Source organism: Scyliorhinus canicula, chromosome 6 (genome assembly GCF_902713615.1).
Source record: "Scyliorhinus canicula chromosome 6, sScyCan1.1, whole genome shotgun sequence".
Lineage (NCBI taxonomy): Eukaryota > Metazoa > Chordata > Chondrichthyes > Carcharhiniformes > Scyliorhinidae > Scyliorhinus > Scyliorhinus canicula.
Window position 1 is genome coordinate 118,491,044 of NC_052151.1, and position 14,653 is coordinate 118,505,696.

A 14,653-nucleotide genomic window follows, 5' to 3' on the forward strand; every position below is an offset into this window, starting at 1 on the left:
ATGTGATGGAGTACTTTCCCCTTACCTGGATGAGTGCTGGGGCATCCCTTCCACAAATATTTACTCCTTCCACCATCGATGCACAGTAGCGGTCGTGTGTACCATCGACAAGATGAACTGCAGGAACTCACTATGACACCTTACATTGCAGCTTCCAAACCCAAGACCACTACCATCTAAAAGGACAAGGGCAGCAGTCATCGGGGAACATCACCACCTGGAAGTTCCCCCTCCAAGTCACTCACCATTCTGACTTGGAAAGATATCGCCGTTCCTTCACTGTAACTGGGTCAAAATCCTGGAACTCCCTCCCTAATAGTACAGTGGGTGCACCTACTCCTTATGGGCTGCAGCAGTGCAAGAAGACAGGTTGCCACTACCCTTACAAGGACAATTAGGGATGGCAATAATTGCTGTCCAGCGATGCCCACATCCTGTGAATTAATTAATTAAGAATTGGTTATTTTGGTTTTTGGTTCCCCCACAGGAATTGTAACAATGGACAACCAGGGGTTCCCTGCGTACCTGTGGGGCAGCACGGTAGCACAAGTGGCTAGCACTATGGCTTCACAGAGCCAGGGTACCAGGTCCGATTCCCGGTTGGTTCACTGTCTGTGCGGAGTCTGCACGTTCTTCCCGTGTCTGCGTGGGTTTCCTCCCACAGTCCAAAGACGTGCAGGTTAGGTGGATTGGCCTTGCTAAATTATCTTTAGTGTCCAAAAAGGTTAGGAGGGATTAATGGGTTACAGGGATAGGGTGGAAGTGAGGGTTTAAATGGGTCGGTGCAGACTCGATGGGCCAAATGGCCTCCTTCTGCACTGCATGTTCTATGTACCAGTGTTGTTTGTGAAAGCATTGATGGAAACTCGGAATGAAACTGCAAATTAATGAATTCATCGCTACTTCCGTGGGGTGCCCTTTACTGTACATGTATGAACTTTTCACGATCCTACACTTGCCATCCAGTGTTTTGTGCTGTTTGATCATGGTTACTGGTGAATATGCTGGGCTGATTTTACTCGGGCAAAGATGTCCCAGTAGATGATGCCAGAATGAAGCTGACTTTGTGATAAGTGACATCGACGTGCAACATTATTTCTATGTTCAATTCCCATTCTGGCTCTGTTCTCAGTCTCCAATACTCTTCCAATGAAGCTCCAAAGAAACCTGAGAATAGCGCCCCATGAGCATTTACCATCTGGACTCAATAAGGAATTCAACATTTTGAGATCGGAATTATTGCTCCTTTTTTGGACAGCAGGAGCTGGTAATAATAGCGCTGTTGCAATTTACTGCTCTTCTTGACCCATCTTTTATTTCTTATCCAATTCCTGTCCCCCTTTCAACTTGTATCATTGACCCTTTTCTCATTTTAGTTACTTCTGCCTTCTAACCTATCACAGACTTTTGTTCTGTTCTCCCCTCCTCTCCCCACCACCTTAAAACTTGTTATATTCCTAATGTCTTCCAATTCCCAACAAAAGGTTACCAACCTGAAACATTGACTACGGGAACAATTCTCCCAAAACATTTCTAAGTGTGTCTCTGGTGGGAAATGAGGTCAATTCCTGCCGGGTGGTTTAGCGCAATTCAGATCGCAATCTACCTACAATTAGAATTTTGTTTGGAGGTTGGGGTGAGCTGCACCCTGATTGGGGGGCGCAGAGCTGAAGACGCCGGCAGGTCCGGCTCCTCCGAGATCAGGGCACAATTCATCAAGGAAGATCTGACCTCAGACAAACGCTCAGCCCCCCACCTCACCCCATTGCCAGTACCAGCACCCCCCCCCCCCCCCAGGTGAGTGACAGCTCGCTATTAGGATGGCCAAATGCACCACCCCATGGCACTGCCAGGTTAGAACTGCTAAGGTGCCAGGGCACTGCACTGCCATGTTTCCGATCACCTGAGGGCTACGATGGTCTCCGAACCCACCCCCGTCTGCGTGGTCATCACTTCTTTTTCTAAAATTACTTTTTCTGAGTTATAAAGCGAGGGCTCAGATTGCGGACAGGGGCGAACCCCAAATCCAGCTCCTTGCCTGCTCCAAAAACCAATTCAAATTTAAATTGAATCCAATTCATGGTCCCCACAAGAGAGACAAACCAGATCTGAGCCAAAAGGCAGAGCAGATACTGCACTTGATCTTGGCCAAAAGGTCGAGAAGCGATATGACTTCTGATTTCCATCACTCTGACTTCACATTGCGCCGGCGGGTGGGAGAATTCCAGGAACCAGGAGAATCCGGATTAAAACAGAACCTGCAGATTTAAACAAGTGTGTTAGGCACGAACCAGATCACAGCAGCTGGAGCGGTCAAGGAACATCGGAAATTGTTTGACACCCGGCGCAAATCCCTTTTCAGGCCTCTCCCGGGATTTTCCCAACTTCGTAGAATTTGCGCTGGGCGTAATGCGGCTGGTGAATTGCCCCGCTGCTTCTCTACCGGTGCTGCTCAAATATTTCCAGAAATTTCTGTTCATGTTGTACATTTAATAACTGAACTTGTTCAACATTGCTGACTTAACTAAATACAAATAACAGACTGATGCTTGAGCAAGATTTATTTACATGTGCCAGGCATAGGTTGCTGTAAGCACATTCAATCTTGTGGAAGTTATAATTTGCCTACTGGAATCTTTTCACTACATGGTCATGCAGAAACTTAAACAGCATTTTGTCTCCAGCGCAAGTATGTTTAATGTTGTATGTTCATGTTTTTCAGAATGATGCCTGTTTAGTGCCTGTTGATGACCCAAAGGCCGCCAGTGCCACAGAGGAAATAAATACTGTGACTAGTTCTATTACGGTGCAGGAGTACTTTGCCAACAGGATGGCTCAACTGAAAAAATCAAAAACAGGGCATGAGATCAATCGAAGCAGTGCTGTTCAGGAACTCGAAGGAGATGATTTAAATTCATTTGAAGAAGTAAAAAGTAAATCCAAAAAGAAGAAAAAACGTTGCAGAGGAGATGCTGACAGGATTTGTAACTTCAACCAACTGTCTCTCCCCACAAAGCAAGTCAAGGGTGAAGGTGATGGAGAACTAAATAGTGGTCTGATAGAAGACAGCCCAGTAATGGAAAATTACCAGACTAAAAGGAACTCCAGAAAAAGCAGAGCGAAACCTTCGTTGTCACTCAACCAGAATATTTGTCCTTTAGGAGAAGTTGAATCGGAAGAGGTTCAGGTTGAACAGTACTCGGCCGTAAATGAGTCATCGGAGAAGCAAAATGAGCAGGATTGGGATGAGAATAAGAAGAAACGAAAGAAGACTAAGAAGAAAGCAACAACCACGGGTGAAGATGAAGTTTCTCAATCCTGCCATTCAATAGAAAGGAGGAGGAAAAAGAAAGAAAAGAAATAGAAGATTTGGGGCATGCCGAAATTGTTGGCCACATTTGTTAATTGAAAACGATCCAAATGACTTATTTTATTAGTAATTTCAGAGTACTTAAATTATTCCTCTACATTAAGGGCATTGTATTCCTTACAGCGACTGTAGGAATTAAATTTGAGCAGTAAGCTTGGAATGGAGGATGGAATACTTGAAGTAAGGAAAGTGATTAAAAGCATGTTAAAACAATTTTCTTTTATGCACAAAATAAAATGAGTATGTTTATTTGGGTGTTGACAATAGAGGGCCCGAGGGCACGATCAAACAGTCTCGGCGCGCCCGACTCAGTGACGTGACAAGGCCATTAAATCTGGTAAGAGGTCTCTTGCTAGATTTGCGACATTCGGCTCATTTATGTATGTTGGCGTCCAACTCCCCCGAGGTCCGGGAATTAGCAGCCCCGCCTGGGAGACGTCGCCATGGTGCTGTTTAGCACTGGTCCACAGAACCGGGGGCCAGGCATAACGGCACCTCATGAGGGGGGGGGACGAGAGGGAGGTTACCAGGCCATTGGAGACTCATGGGTGGTCTGGGATAGGGTAGAATGGCACGCTGGCTCTCCCTCTGCAACCCAGACAACTTGGCAATGCCAGGACACTCAGGTGCCAGGATGGTACTGCCAAGGTCGGGGCCTGGAGGAGGGGGCGGGGGGGGGGGCGTCATGCCCATGAAAGGATGGGTGTATGAAGGACGGGTATGAATGCATCGCCTGATGGTTGGGGTAAATGGTTGGGGTCCTGAAATGGGGGGAGTGGGGCTCAAAAGAGGCATGAGACCTCATTTGGTTGGGGTGGGTGGGGGAGTGAAATATTCTGTCGGTGGGGATGTGGGGCCCACAAATGGGGACCAGGTGGAACAGCACTTGGCCGGGGGGAGGGTGGTGGTTCTCCCAGGCGATCACTGACCCGTCCCAGATAACTGGACAGGGTGGCACCCTGGCACTGATGCCACCTGGGTGCCTTTGAAACTACTGACAGTGCCACTTAGCTACCCTGGCACTGCCACTGGCATCAGCCTAGCATGCCCAGATGGCGCTGGCAGGGATACTGCCAGGCTGGCAGTGCCAAGGTGCCCAGAACTAGCGCTTTGTTTTTGGTAAGATTAAGCTCTTAAGTGTGGGTAAATACCATTGCGGATCTCACTGAAAAAAACGGCGAGAAATATTCTACCAAACTCGCCCAAAATGACACTTTTAAAAATGTTTTTAATCAGGTTTTTCCATTTTATACAATACGAAATAAACACACCGGTGTAGACTAGGTACAATTTACAAATGCCAAACATTGGAGGTAATCACCAAGTCCCTACACCCCCCACCCATCACCAACTCCCCTGTCCCTTTTATTTCACTTTATTCAATTTTTACATCTGTACATTGTACAATAGGTGAACGAGACAGTTCGATGTATAGTTTTGTTACAGTTGGCCATATAACATGGGCAGCACAGTGGTTAGCAATAGTTCTTCACAGCACCAGGGACCTGGGTTCGATTCCCAGATTGGGTCACTGTCTATGCAGAGTCTGCACGTTCTCCCTGTGTCTCCGTGAGTCTGCACGTTCTCCCTGTGTCTCTGTGAGTTTCTTCCGGGTGCTCGGTTTCTTCCCAAAGGCCCGAAGGACTTGCTTGTTCGGTGAATTAGACATCCTGAATTCTCCCTCAGTCTAACGAACAGGTGCCGGAATGTGGTGACTAGGGGATTTTCAGTCATTTCATTGCAGTGTCAATGTAAGCTTACTCGTGACACTAATAAAGATTATTAATTATGCCTCTGTTGGGGGGGGGGGGGGAGGGGGGGTGGGAGCCTCTGTTGGGGGGGGGGGGAGGGGGGGTGGGAGCCTCTGTTGGGGGGGGGGGGGGAGGGGGGAGGGGGGGTGGGGCCTCTGGCCCCCTCTTTGGTGCCTTCCCGTGTCCCCACCTGATTTTTCCCTAGGTACCTCCCTTGCTGCTCCCCTTCCTCTCACATGTGGCTGTGGTCTGCCGGGCCTCCCTGGCACTATTGACACTGGTCATCCACCTCCTGGAAGAACCTGTTCATGTGGGTTCTGGTTAGGTGCGCTCTGTGCACCACTTTGTACTGCATGAGGCTTGTCCTTGTGCAGGAGGTGGTGGAGTTAGCCCAGCTCAGTGCTTCGCTCCAGAGTCCCCACCCTATGCGTTTGTCCCTAGTTCATCCTTCCTCTTCTGTGTTGCTCCATGTAATGGTGTCCTGATCTTCCTAACAGTTATCCCTAAATGTCCCCACAGTTCCCTTCTGAATACTGTCTGCGTCTAGCAGTTCCTCCAGCAATGTGTCTCTCCGGGCCCGGGGGTACTTCGCCGTCTCCTTGCGGAAAAAGTTTTTGACTTGCAAGTGTTGGAGCTCCTGTACGTTCGGTAGCTCCAGTCTTCCTGTCAACTGGTTCAGGGTTGTGATTCGGTCCGCCATGTAAAAGTCTCTAATCACTCGCATTCCTTGGCCCCAGCCTGTCTCCACTTCTTAACAATGGCGTCAAGCATTGCTGGGGGGAATTTGTGGTTACCGCATATGTTGGCCATGGTGGACATCCCGGTTAAGCCGATGTGCTGTCTCATCGCGTTCCACATTTGACGTAGCTACGACCACTGGGCTGGGTGTGAAATTTGCCAGGGTGTTTGGGAGCGCTGTCGTGGTTGGAGCTCGGAGGGTTGTTCCTGTACAGGAGGACTCCTCCCACTTTCACCCATTCCTTGCTTGGCTCCCTGACTCGTTCCCTTACTCTCTTGGCTGTAGTTTCCCAGTGGTAGTATTTCAGGTTCGGAAGGGCTCGGCCTCCCATATTTCTCTCCAGTGTATTTTTAAGGATTCTTGCCCACACAAACGCCATATTCATTGTCTATTCAGTGGAAAAAAGGCCTTGAGGATGAAGATCGGTATTGATCTTCTCAATGGTATTGAAATTTTAGAGTTAAGTTCCTGACCAGTGAGGCTTAATTGAGAGAGCTAGGTTACATTTATTCTAGTCTTTTCTGTGACCCTCCCTGGTAGCTTAATTCAGATTGTACTACAAGTTTTGGTATTTGATAAAGTCCCCTTCATAATGATAAAACTGGGACAGCAAACCCTGTGGAGAAGCAGGGATTCATTCTGAACTTCCACGTTTAACTATGGCTGTAGATACTGGAAGTTGTGCTAGCAGCCTTGCACTGTAGTGGTGTAAATACTGACATTTTTGAAATTCCAGGTGAATATAGATGGACATATTTAAGAAAGGCAAGGCCATTGCTTTGCCCGTCCCTAATTTATACCAACTGTGATAGATGATTAACCATTGCTAAAACCAGTGAAAGGGGCAAGTTTCTATTCTGGTGGGCTGCTCTTCTCAGACAATTTGATGATCAAATCCTCAGCCAAGTGTTGTATCAATCTAGCCCAGAGCAGGTTTATTCGTATAATTCTTGGCATGTGCCCGGATAGTTGATGTCATCTCAGAAGATTTATCCAAGAGCTCAGGTGTACAGAATCCACATCATGTGCAGCATAGTGGCATAGTGGTAGCACAGGGGCTGGTTTAGCTCACCAGGCTAAATCGCTGGCTTTTAAAGCAGACCAAGCAGGCCAGCAGCACGGTTCGATTCCCGTACCAGCCTCCCCGGACAGGCGCCGGAATGTGGCGACTAGGGGCTTTTCACAGTAACTTCATTGAAGCCTACTCGTGACAATAAGCGATTTTCATTTCATAGTGGTTAGCACTGTTGATTCACAATGACAGGGTCCCAGGTTCAATTCACACCTTCGCTCACTGTCGTTGCAGAGTCTCCAGGTCCTCCTGCGTCCAAAGATGTGCAGGTTAGGTGGATTAGCCATTCTAAATTGGTCTCAAAATGCGAAGGTAGGGTTATGGGAGGAGGATGGATGTGTGGTCTTAAGTAGGGTGCTCTTTCCAAGGGCTGCTGCAGACATGGGCTGAATGGCCTCATTCTGCACTGTAAAGTTTTATGACATTTAAATCTCATTTGTCCACCTTTCACTCAACTTGCCCTCTAAAGAGATTTTAATTATATAAAACAAACTACTGAAGACAATATTTTCCTCACCTCAACTTGCTGGAGACCTGTGTTTTGTACTATTGATCGAGTCTGAACATGAAGTTAAGAATTAACTTATTTGCTAATCTATTGTTTTGTGGCAGTGATTACTAAACATGAAAATGGGTTGCCATACTAAATAGTTAAATCTATTGAGTCAACAAGAGATGCCAGTGAATTAAATATTTCAATCATCAGTCCAATCCTATTGTGTAGAAAGGGGCCATTCCAATGGTCCTACCTGTGCTGTATTTGAAAAAACCACCCAGATTGTCTTACTCCAGATTTTCCCCTTAATTACCCAAAGTATACAGTTGCTCTTTGAACGTTACTGATTCCACCACACTTAGTGCGTTTCAGATTTTAACCAACCATACACGTGAATAAATTTCTCATTTCCCCAAAAGTCTTTGGTCAACTATTTTACCTCAATTTTGAATACATGTACTAGGTCTCTGTTAAGAATTAAGCTTACTCTTCCCTCAGAACAATCCCAGCATCTATTACAATGCTGGAACAGGTACAACTGCCAATGTTTTATTTTAATTTTGTCCGACTAAGGGAAAGGATACCTCACTCAGAGTGATTTTACACAATAGGGATATGGTATAGTATTAAATCAGAGAGTCAAAGAATTTACAGTGCAGAAGGTGCGCAAACCCACCTAACTTTCAGACATTGCACAGAGGAATATAGCATGACAAATCCACAACCTGCACATCTTTGGACTGTGGGAGGAAACTGGAGCACCCGGAGGAAACCCACACAGACACAGGAGAATGTGCAGACTCCACACAGTCAGCAACCTAAGCTGGGAATTGAACCTGGGGTCACAACGACACCCTCTTGGACTCTCCTGTTCGGCTCACTCCAAGCTCACCTTGACCTTGATGCCTCACCTCGTTCCCTTACCCAGAAGGTTCAGTTTGAGGTCAGATGCCCTTCTAAATTCCCTATGGAGGGGATTATTTCTGTAGACCCACCCCACCAAATCCTTCAACACCTCAGATCAGCCTCAATCTTTAACACAGGAAGATTCAAACTCAGCTCTTCATCCCCAGTCTTCACTCTGGCCAATCAGCATCAAGCCTGCTCAGAACAGGATGTCTCCTTTGATGTTGGATTGTTCGATTCCCAAATCCTGATGAGAGAGCTCAAAAGCAGAATAAGAGTAGAGGGGCCACTGTTCCATTATCCGATTAAAAACCATGCCGTTATCAGATTCCACCTGTATCACTTACCTGCAAACAGTTAGATATCAGGGACCCGAATGAAGTTCTTGACGGTTAAGCAATGTTCCCCCTGGGGGGGGGGGGGGGAAAGAGAAGAAACACCCTGGAGAGGAGACAGCCCCAGTAAATAGCCCACCAGCCAGGCTCAGCTCCACAAGGAGGTCCTAGACCTGCTCACACCCACTCCTCCACACTGGGTGGCTAAACAGCAACTGAGACAGAAAGTTAACAGCCTACATAAAAGCTACTTTCTCAATTAGAAGATACATTCAAGGAGATGTGGTTTTTGGAGTGCACAAACCCCAGCCATTATTTCCATGGACTCAGACTAACGAAATGTGGAGACCAATCAGCTCCCAGATACAAGGAATCACTGCTTTATTGAAAATTAATTTGATCACTGGGTGAACAGAGTTTGATTGAGTTTCCTGTACAGGAACAAGGTGATCAATGAAGCAGAGATCAGAGAGACAGCTGTCACAGTCAGGGTCACGATCAGGACCACCTCAGACTCCACACCTACAAACCAATGAGAAGCCAATGGTTAGTGAAGGAACCACCAAGGGGAAATGGAAACCAGCAGTCAGCCAACTCACCACTTGGGGACCTCTCCTGCATCCTTCCCTCATTCAGGGAGTCCGTTGCCAGGTTGGTCACATCAGTATCCAGAATGATCAGGGGTCCAAGTGAGGCCTCAGCCTCCCACTTCAATCCAACTTCATTCTCTGCAATATTAAACATTCCAGTTAGAGAGGGAAAAGGGGAAACCTCCACCATCTAGAGGATCAATATCCTACCAGCTTCAGCTACAAGATCTCTCCTTCCTCTGGATCCAAATCGCAGCTCCCTTGTGGCACAGTTACCCACACGGCAACAGGCACAAATGTCAATGCTCGATTCCTCCAATGGGGCCCAGCTAAGCAAGACAAAAATCAGTCAACCAACTGTATTGTGCATCACTTCTTCACAAAAGCCCAGAGAGAGAAGAGAGCGAGAGCTTACATATTCTGCATCTTCTGGAAAGTACAAGCTTTGTTCCTGGAATCTCTCCGATCCACTGGAGCTACTTTCAGGTGACAGGTGATGAAAATCTGAGGGAAACATCAACACGTTGTTATTTAATGACTCCCTCCCAACACGAGACCCCAATGATCAGTTTCCTCTTACCAATGAACGGTCATCTCCAAAGAAACGGAATGCATCCAGGTCAAACCGGAGCTTGTCCATCTCCCGCTCGCCACTTGGCAACACAAAGGTTGAAAAGGAGTCCTCAGCTTGGCTGTCCAGGAGGCAACTGAAGATAGATTAAAAAAGGGACATGAAGTGAATCAAGTGAAGCCAGTGAGATGGGAGCAGCTGGAGAAAGCAGAGAGCTCCTTACCCATTGTAATCAATAATGCTGTATCTCGGGGTGGAGTCCTTGTCCAGGCTCAAAGTAGCTACACAGCGGTCAATGTAGAGCTTCAGGGGCATGTGGTTGCTCATTGAAACAGAGGCCTCAATGTGAATGAGGTCACCCAGGTAGTAGACAGTGGAAGTGCGCTCTGTAAGCCAGTCACCTGAAGAACAAGAGGACAAGGGTTGGAGACAGTGGGTGTCACTCCCAGTGAGTGAAGACAGGAAATCACTCCCTATCCCATACCATTCATTAGGCGCAGAGAGAATGAAAGATGTCCTTCTCCAGACCTGGTGGAGCTGAATGGGATCCAGGTAGGCCTGATGGGGTTACTGCTCACATTGCCCTTCCTGGAAAGACAGCAGAGTCATTTTAGGACAACTTCAGAGAACACCAACAGCTGTGGATCTTATTGGGCATCCAATAAAGATTCTCACCTAAAGTAACGACACTCAATGGGAACAACAGCTCCATTCGTTCTCACAATGACAGATCCATGATACTCTGGGCTGTGGGTCAGGTGGGTGGTGTAGATCAGGAAATCTCCAGACATCTGAAAGACACCAGGTTAAGGAAGGAAGAATTGATCTGAAATGAGAAAGTTCTACACAGGGGTTAACAATGAACTCACCCCATCCAATTGAAACAACTCACAGGGATTGGCTGGGTCAGTGCAAAGAGGCTACTGGGCCCCAGCTGGAGAGTCTCTGGGGGTGACTAGGAATGTTCAGTCAGAGGATATTCAGGACAGATGGATTTATTTTTGGACATTAAGGAATCATGTGGAGGACAGGGACATGGAGGTGGTGGGAAGTTCAGCCCTCATTTTAATGAATGGGGAACAGGCTGGAGGGGCTGTATGGCCTCATCTTGTTATTAGTGTTGCTCAGCAACCCCCAGCCATTTATACAAAGTGAGAGATCATTAGTGCAAGACCAGGATCAATTAACAGAGAATTGATTCAATAAAGGGACAGGTTCAGTTAACAGGAAAAGGAGCCACAAGTTGACAATAATATGGAGCCTGGAAATAGAACAGTTTCAATCCAGGGCCCCATTGATTCCAATGACTGGGAAAGTGGGAAGTGTGGAGTTCCTCTTTGGTCCAATCCATCTGAATTCCCATTTCATTCTGTTCATTAACACCCAACCCAATTGGATTAAACTGGACTGAAACTGAACCCTCAGTTGGATTGAGGGGGAAATGAGATATGAAAAATCAAAAGAGGAAAAGTTTGGAAGAACCAAAAAGAGCAGCTTCCAGACCAATGGGGTTGATGTCACAAGGTTGAAAAGACTCAGACCAGTGGAAGCAAAGTACAATCCAGAACAGGAAGCTAGTTTGGGGGTTTAGGAATCAGGAGACCAGTATCTCCTCAATATCAATGACATCTCACCAAGTGTTGGAATAAAGAATGCAGCCCAATCTCCAGCCTAAGCTTAGAGCCAGAGTTGAGGTTTGACATTACCTGCAATTTGCTGCCACACTCATGGAGCCCATAGTCAAAGAGGACAGTGTGGTTCTGAGAGTAGATCCTGGTTGGCCGACAGCCTGCTGCCCCCAGGGTCAGGTCAGCAGCTTTAACCAGGTGTCTGGTTCCAAATAAATCCAGCTGGACCCTGACCAGCAGCTTGTCCTCTGCACACTGCACCATCACAGTCTGCAGTGGAGACACACTTTGACCCTCAGACACACGGAAATGGGAACCAAAGGGAGGAAGAGGGACTCTCTGAGGCACAGAGGTGGCTTTGACTCTGCTCCATGGAAACCTCTGGCCCAGAAACTGTTGCCAAGTATCAGAGGAACAAACAGTTCCAACTAACATCAGCACTGGGAACAAAGCCCTCACTCCAAAATCCCCCATGATACCAAACAACTGAACCATCCTGTCCACCAGGGAGCAGCACCTTTTATACTCACAACCTGTACTCACCTGTACTCACCTGAACTCTTTTGAGGTCAATCAACTAATCATACAAAAAGAAACAAACTCAGGGACAAATTAAAAGGGGCCGCTCCTGATAGGGGCACTGCCATAATAATAATAATAATAATAATCTTTCTTATTGTCACAAGTAGGCTTACATTAACCTACTTAATGTAAGTTAATGAAGTCACTGTGAAAATCCCCTAGTCGCCACACACGCGCCTGTTCGGGTACATGGAGGGAGAATTCAGAATGTCCAAATTACCTAACAGCACGGGCGCAATTCTCCGCTCTCACGGAAATTCGGAGAATAGCGGGCAGCGTAAATTTTTACGGACACGCTGGTCCGACGCCCTCCCGCTATTCTACCCCCCCCCCCCCCCGATGCCCGCCTCCCGACACGAATCGCTGCCCGCCGTTTTTTTTACGGCGAGCAGCAATTCTCTCCTGGCCGATGGGCCGATTTCCAAGGCCTTTACGGCTGTTTTTACAAGCGTAAAACACACCTGGTCTGACCGTTCATAAAAACGGCCGTAAAGTCCCGTTCTCGGGAACCATGGTGCCATGGGCCCGCGATCGGTGGGCACCAATCGCGGGCAGCGGGTACTTACCCCGCGCACTCTTTCTCCCTCCGCCGCCCCGATGGATCCATAACGGCCCGCGCATGCGCGGGTTTCACGCACAAGCGCGATGACGTCATCCGCGCATACGCGGGTTGGAGTCGTCCAATCCGCGCATGCGAGGCTGATGTCATCTGACGCGTCAGCCGTCGCTAACTCTGGCTAGCGGGCTTAACTAAATTCGTTAAGCCCGCGATGCCGGAGTTCACGGCCGCGCGATACAAGCCCCGACCGGGGAGCTGAATCGGTTCCAGGTCGGGGGGGGGGGGGGCGGAGGCTGGCGTCAAACGCGCCCGTTTTTGACGCCAGCTTCCCGAGTTTTCGTAACTCGGGAGAATCGCGCCCCACATCTTTCAGGATATGTGGGAGGAAACTGAAGCACCCGGAGGAAACCCACGCAGACACGTGGAGAACGTGCAGACTGTGCACAGACAGTGACCCAAGCCGGGAATCGAACCTGGAAACGTGGCACTGCGAACCAACAGTACCAACCACTGTGCTACCGTGACACCCCAAAACAAGACAATACCCCTTACAATTACCCCTTAAACAATGCTAATTAATACAGTGACACATTAACCCTTAACTGCTATCTTTATTTCCAGTCAAACAACAAAACCATCTCAGGTCACAATCCATTTTTAAATACAGTGAGCACTTAGGAATACTTGCTATATAGAGTTGTCTTCGATACTCCACTTTGTGAAAGAGAGATCTTTTGAGACTGTTTGAAAGAAAGAGACCTGACACCCTGTCAGAGTAATGCAGAATCTCTGACTGTATTTCTTCAGGAAACTTTTCGGCTCAACTTCCAGCCAAAAGCTAAGACTGAAAACCTTAACAGCTGACTGCTTCAACTCCTGGCTCCCATTAACTACATCATCTCACTAAGCTGAACACAATGGGCGCGATTCTCCGCACCCGCGGAAAATCGCGAAGTTGGCCGTGAAAACGGCCGAATTTGCCGACGGCCTGACATGGCCCCGTTCCCGAGGTATTCTCGCCTGGGAAATGGGCTAGGAACGGGGCCGCGGCAATTACATTCCAGATGACGTCGGAACGCGGCACGCCACGAACATGGCCACGTGACGCCGCCCAACGTCGTAAAAAGGCGCGGGCGAGCACAGGAACGGGACGGGAAACATGTCGGAGCCACGGAGGGCAACGCCGAGGTTTGCTGAGGCCGACATAGAAACGCTCCTCGATGAGGTGAAGCAGAGGAGGGGCATCATCTGCCCGCGTAGAGGGCATCGCCACCCTGCAAGCGCGGTGCGCCAGGCCTGGCGAGAGGTGGCTGCTGCCGTGTGTGCTGTGGGGCAGACCCCTCGCTCTGGGGGGCAGTGCCGTAAAAAGCTGCACGACCTCACCAGGGCGGCCAGGGTAAGTGCCAATAGGGTGCCCCCGGGTCACAACCATCCCTCCCCCCCCTTTACTTAATCACCCACCTCCCCCCTTGGCACGGGTTGTGGAGGGGGATTGGGGCAGAGTGAGTGGAGGGTGGTTCACTAAGTAGTCCCAGACCAGCACTCTGGCCCCCCTGGAGAGATGCAATGGTCTTGTTACAACTTGACCCCCAACCTGTGCCAGTATCTGAACGGCCTGCTGATACCTACCATATTGTAATGATCTACCTATGCCCCCTCCCCCAACAGGACAAGACCGCTCACAACACTCGTGAGCGGAACAAGACTGGAGGGGGTTCGCCCATCCTGCACCTCTTCACCACGTTTGAGCAGAGGGCACTGGACCTTGTTGGGGGATCTGCCACCCGGGAGGTCGCGCAATGCGAGGTTGGCGGAGCTGCACCAAGTGAGACAACCCTGCATGAAAACACCCCCCCCCCTCCCCCATCCTCTGTCCCTTCACACACCCTGCCCACTTGGACACCTCCCCCATCCTCTGTCCCTTCACACCCTGCCTACTGGGCCACCTCCCCCATCCTCTGTCCCTTCACACCCTGCCCACTGGGGCACCTCCCCCATCCTCTGTCCCTTCACACTCTGCCCACTGGGACCGTCCAGCGCACGGCCAAGCGTCT

At 48.7% G+C, this 14,653-nt stretch overlaps 2 protein-coding genes and 1 non-coding gene across 3 annotated transcripts in view; 1 reads left to right on the forward strand and 2 right to left on the reverse strand.

Moving 5' to 3' along the window:
* Positions 1-3,583, forward strand: part of pinx1 (PIN2 (TERF1) interacting telomerase inhibitor 1) — a 111,448-nt gene extending 107,865 nt beyond the window's left edge. Inside the window, exon 7 of the mRNA XM_038799984.1 lies at positions 2,723-3,583. Within this exon, the coding sequence (XP_038655912.1) occupies positions 2,723-3,364 (642 nt within the window). The 3' untranslated portion in view covers positions 3,365-3,583. The remainder of the gene's footprint in view (positions 1-2,722) is intronic.
* Positions 1,969-2,168, reverse strand: LOC119968108. Its single transcript, XR_005461127.1, has one exon. It is a non-coding gene; the product is annotated as a U2 spliceosomal RNA (small nuclear RNA).
* A 5,445-nt stretch (positions 3,584-9,028) lies between the features above and the next one.
* Positions 9,029-11,966, reverse strand: LOC119967433 (zona pellucida sperm-binding protein 3-like). The gene is made up of 9 exons (XM_038799976.1): positions 11,537-11,966; positions 10,506-10,621; positions 10,315-10,418; positions 10,054-10,231; positions 9,840-9,966; positions 9,675-9,763; positions 9,470-9,588; positions 9,269-9,397; positions 9,029-9,191 (listed from the first exon to the last, which is right to left on the reverse strand). The coding sequence occupies exons 1-9, from the start codon at positions 11,951-11,953 to the stop codon at positions 9,070-9,072; spliced, it is 1,401 nt and encodes a 466-aa protein (XP_038655904.1). The 5' UTR covers positions 11,954-11,966; the 3' UTR covers positions 9,029-9,069.
* Between the last annotated feature and the right edge of the window lie 2,687 nt (positions 11,967-14,653).

Excerpts from the sequence above, each read along its gene's own strand:
- LOC119967433 (XM_038799976.1), bottom strand. The coding sequence starts at position 11,953 with ATGGTTCAGTTGTTTGGTATCATGGGGGATTTTGGAGTGAGGGCTTTG. Across the intron at positions 10,232-10,314 it reads CTCTCTGCGCCTAATGAATG|GTGACTGGCTTACAGAGCGC; the intron begins GTATGGGATAGG and ends CTTGTTCTTCAG. Across the intron at positions 9,192-9,268 it reads GCAGGAGAGGTCCCCAAGTG|GTGTGGAGTCTGAGGTGGTC; the intron begins GTGAGTTGGCTG and ends ATTGGTTTGTAG.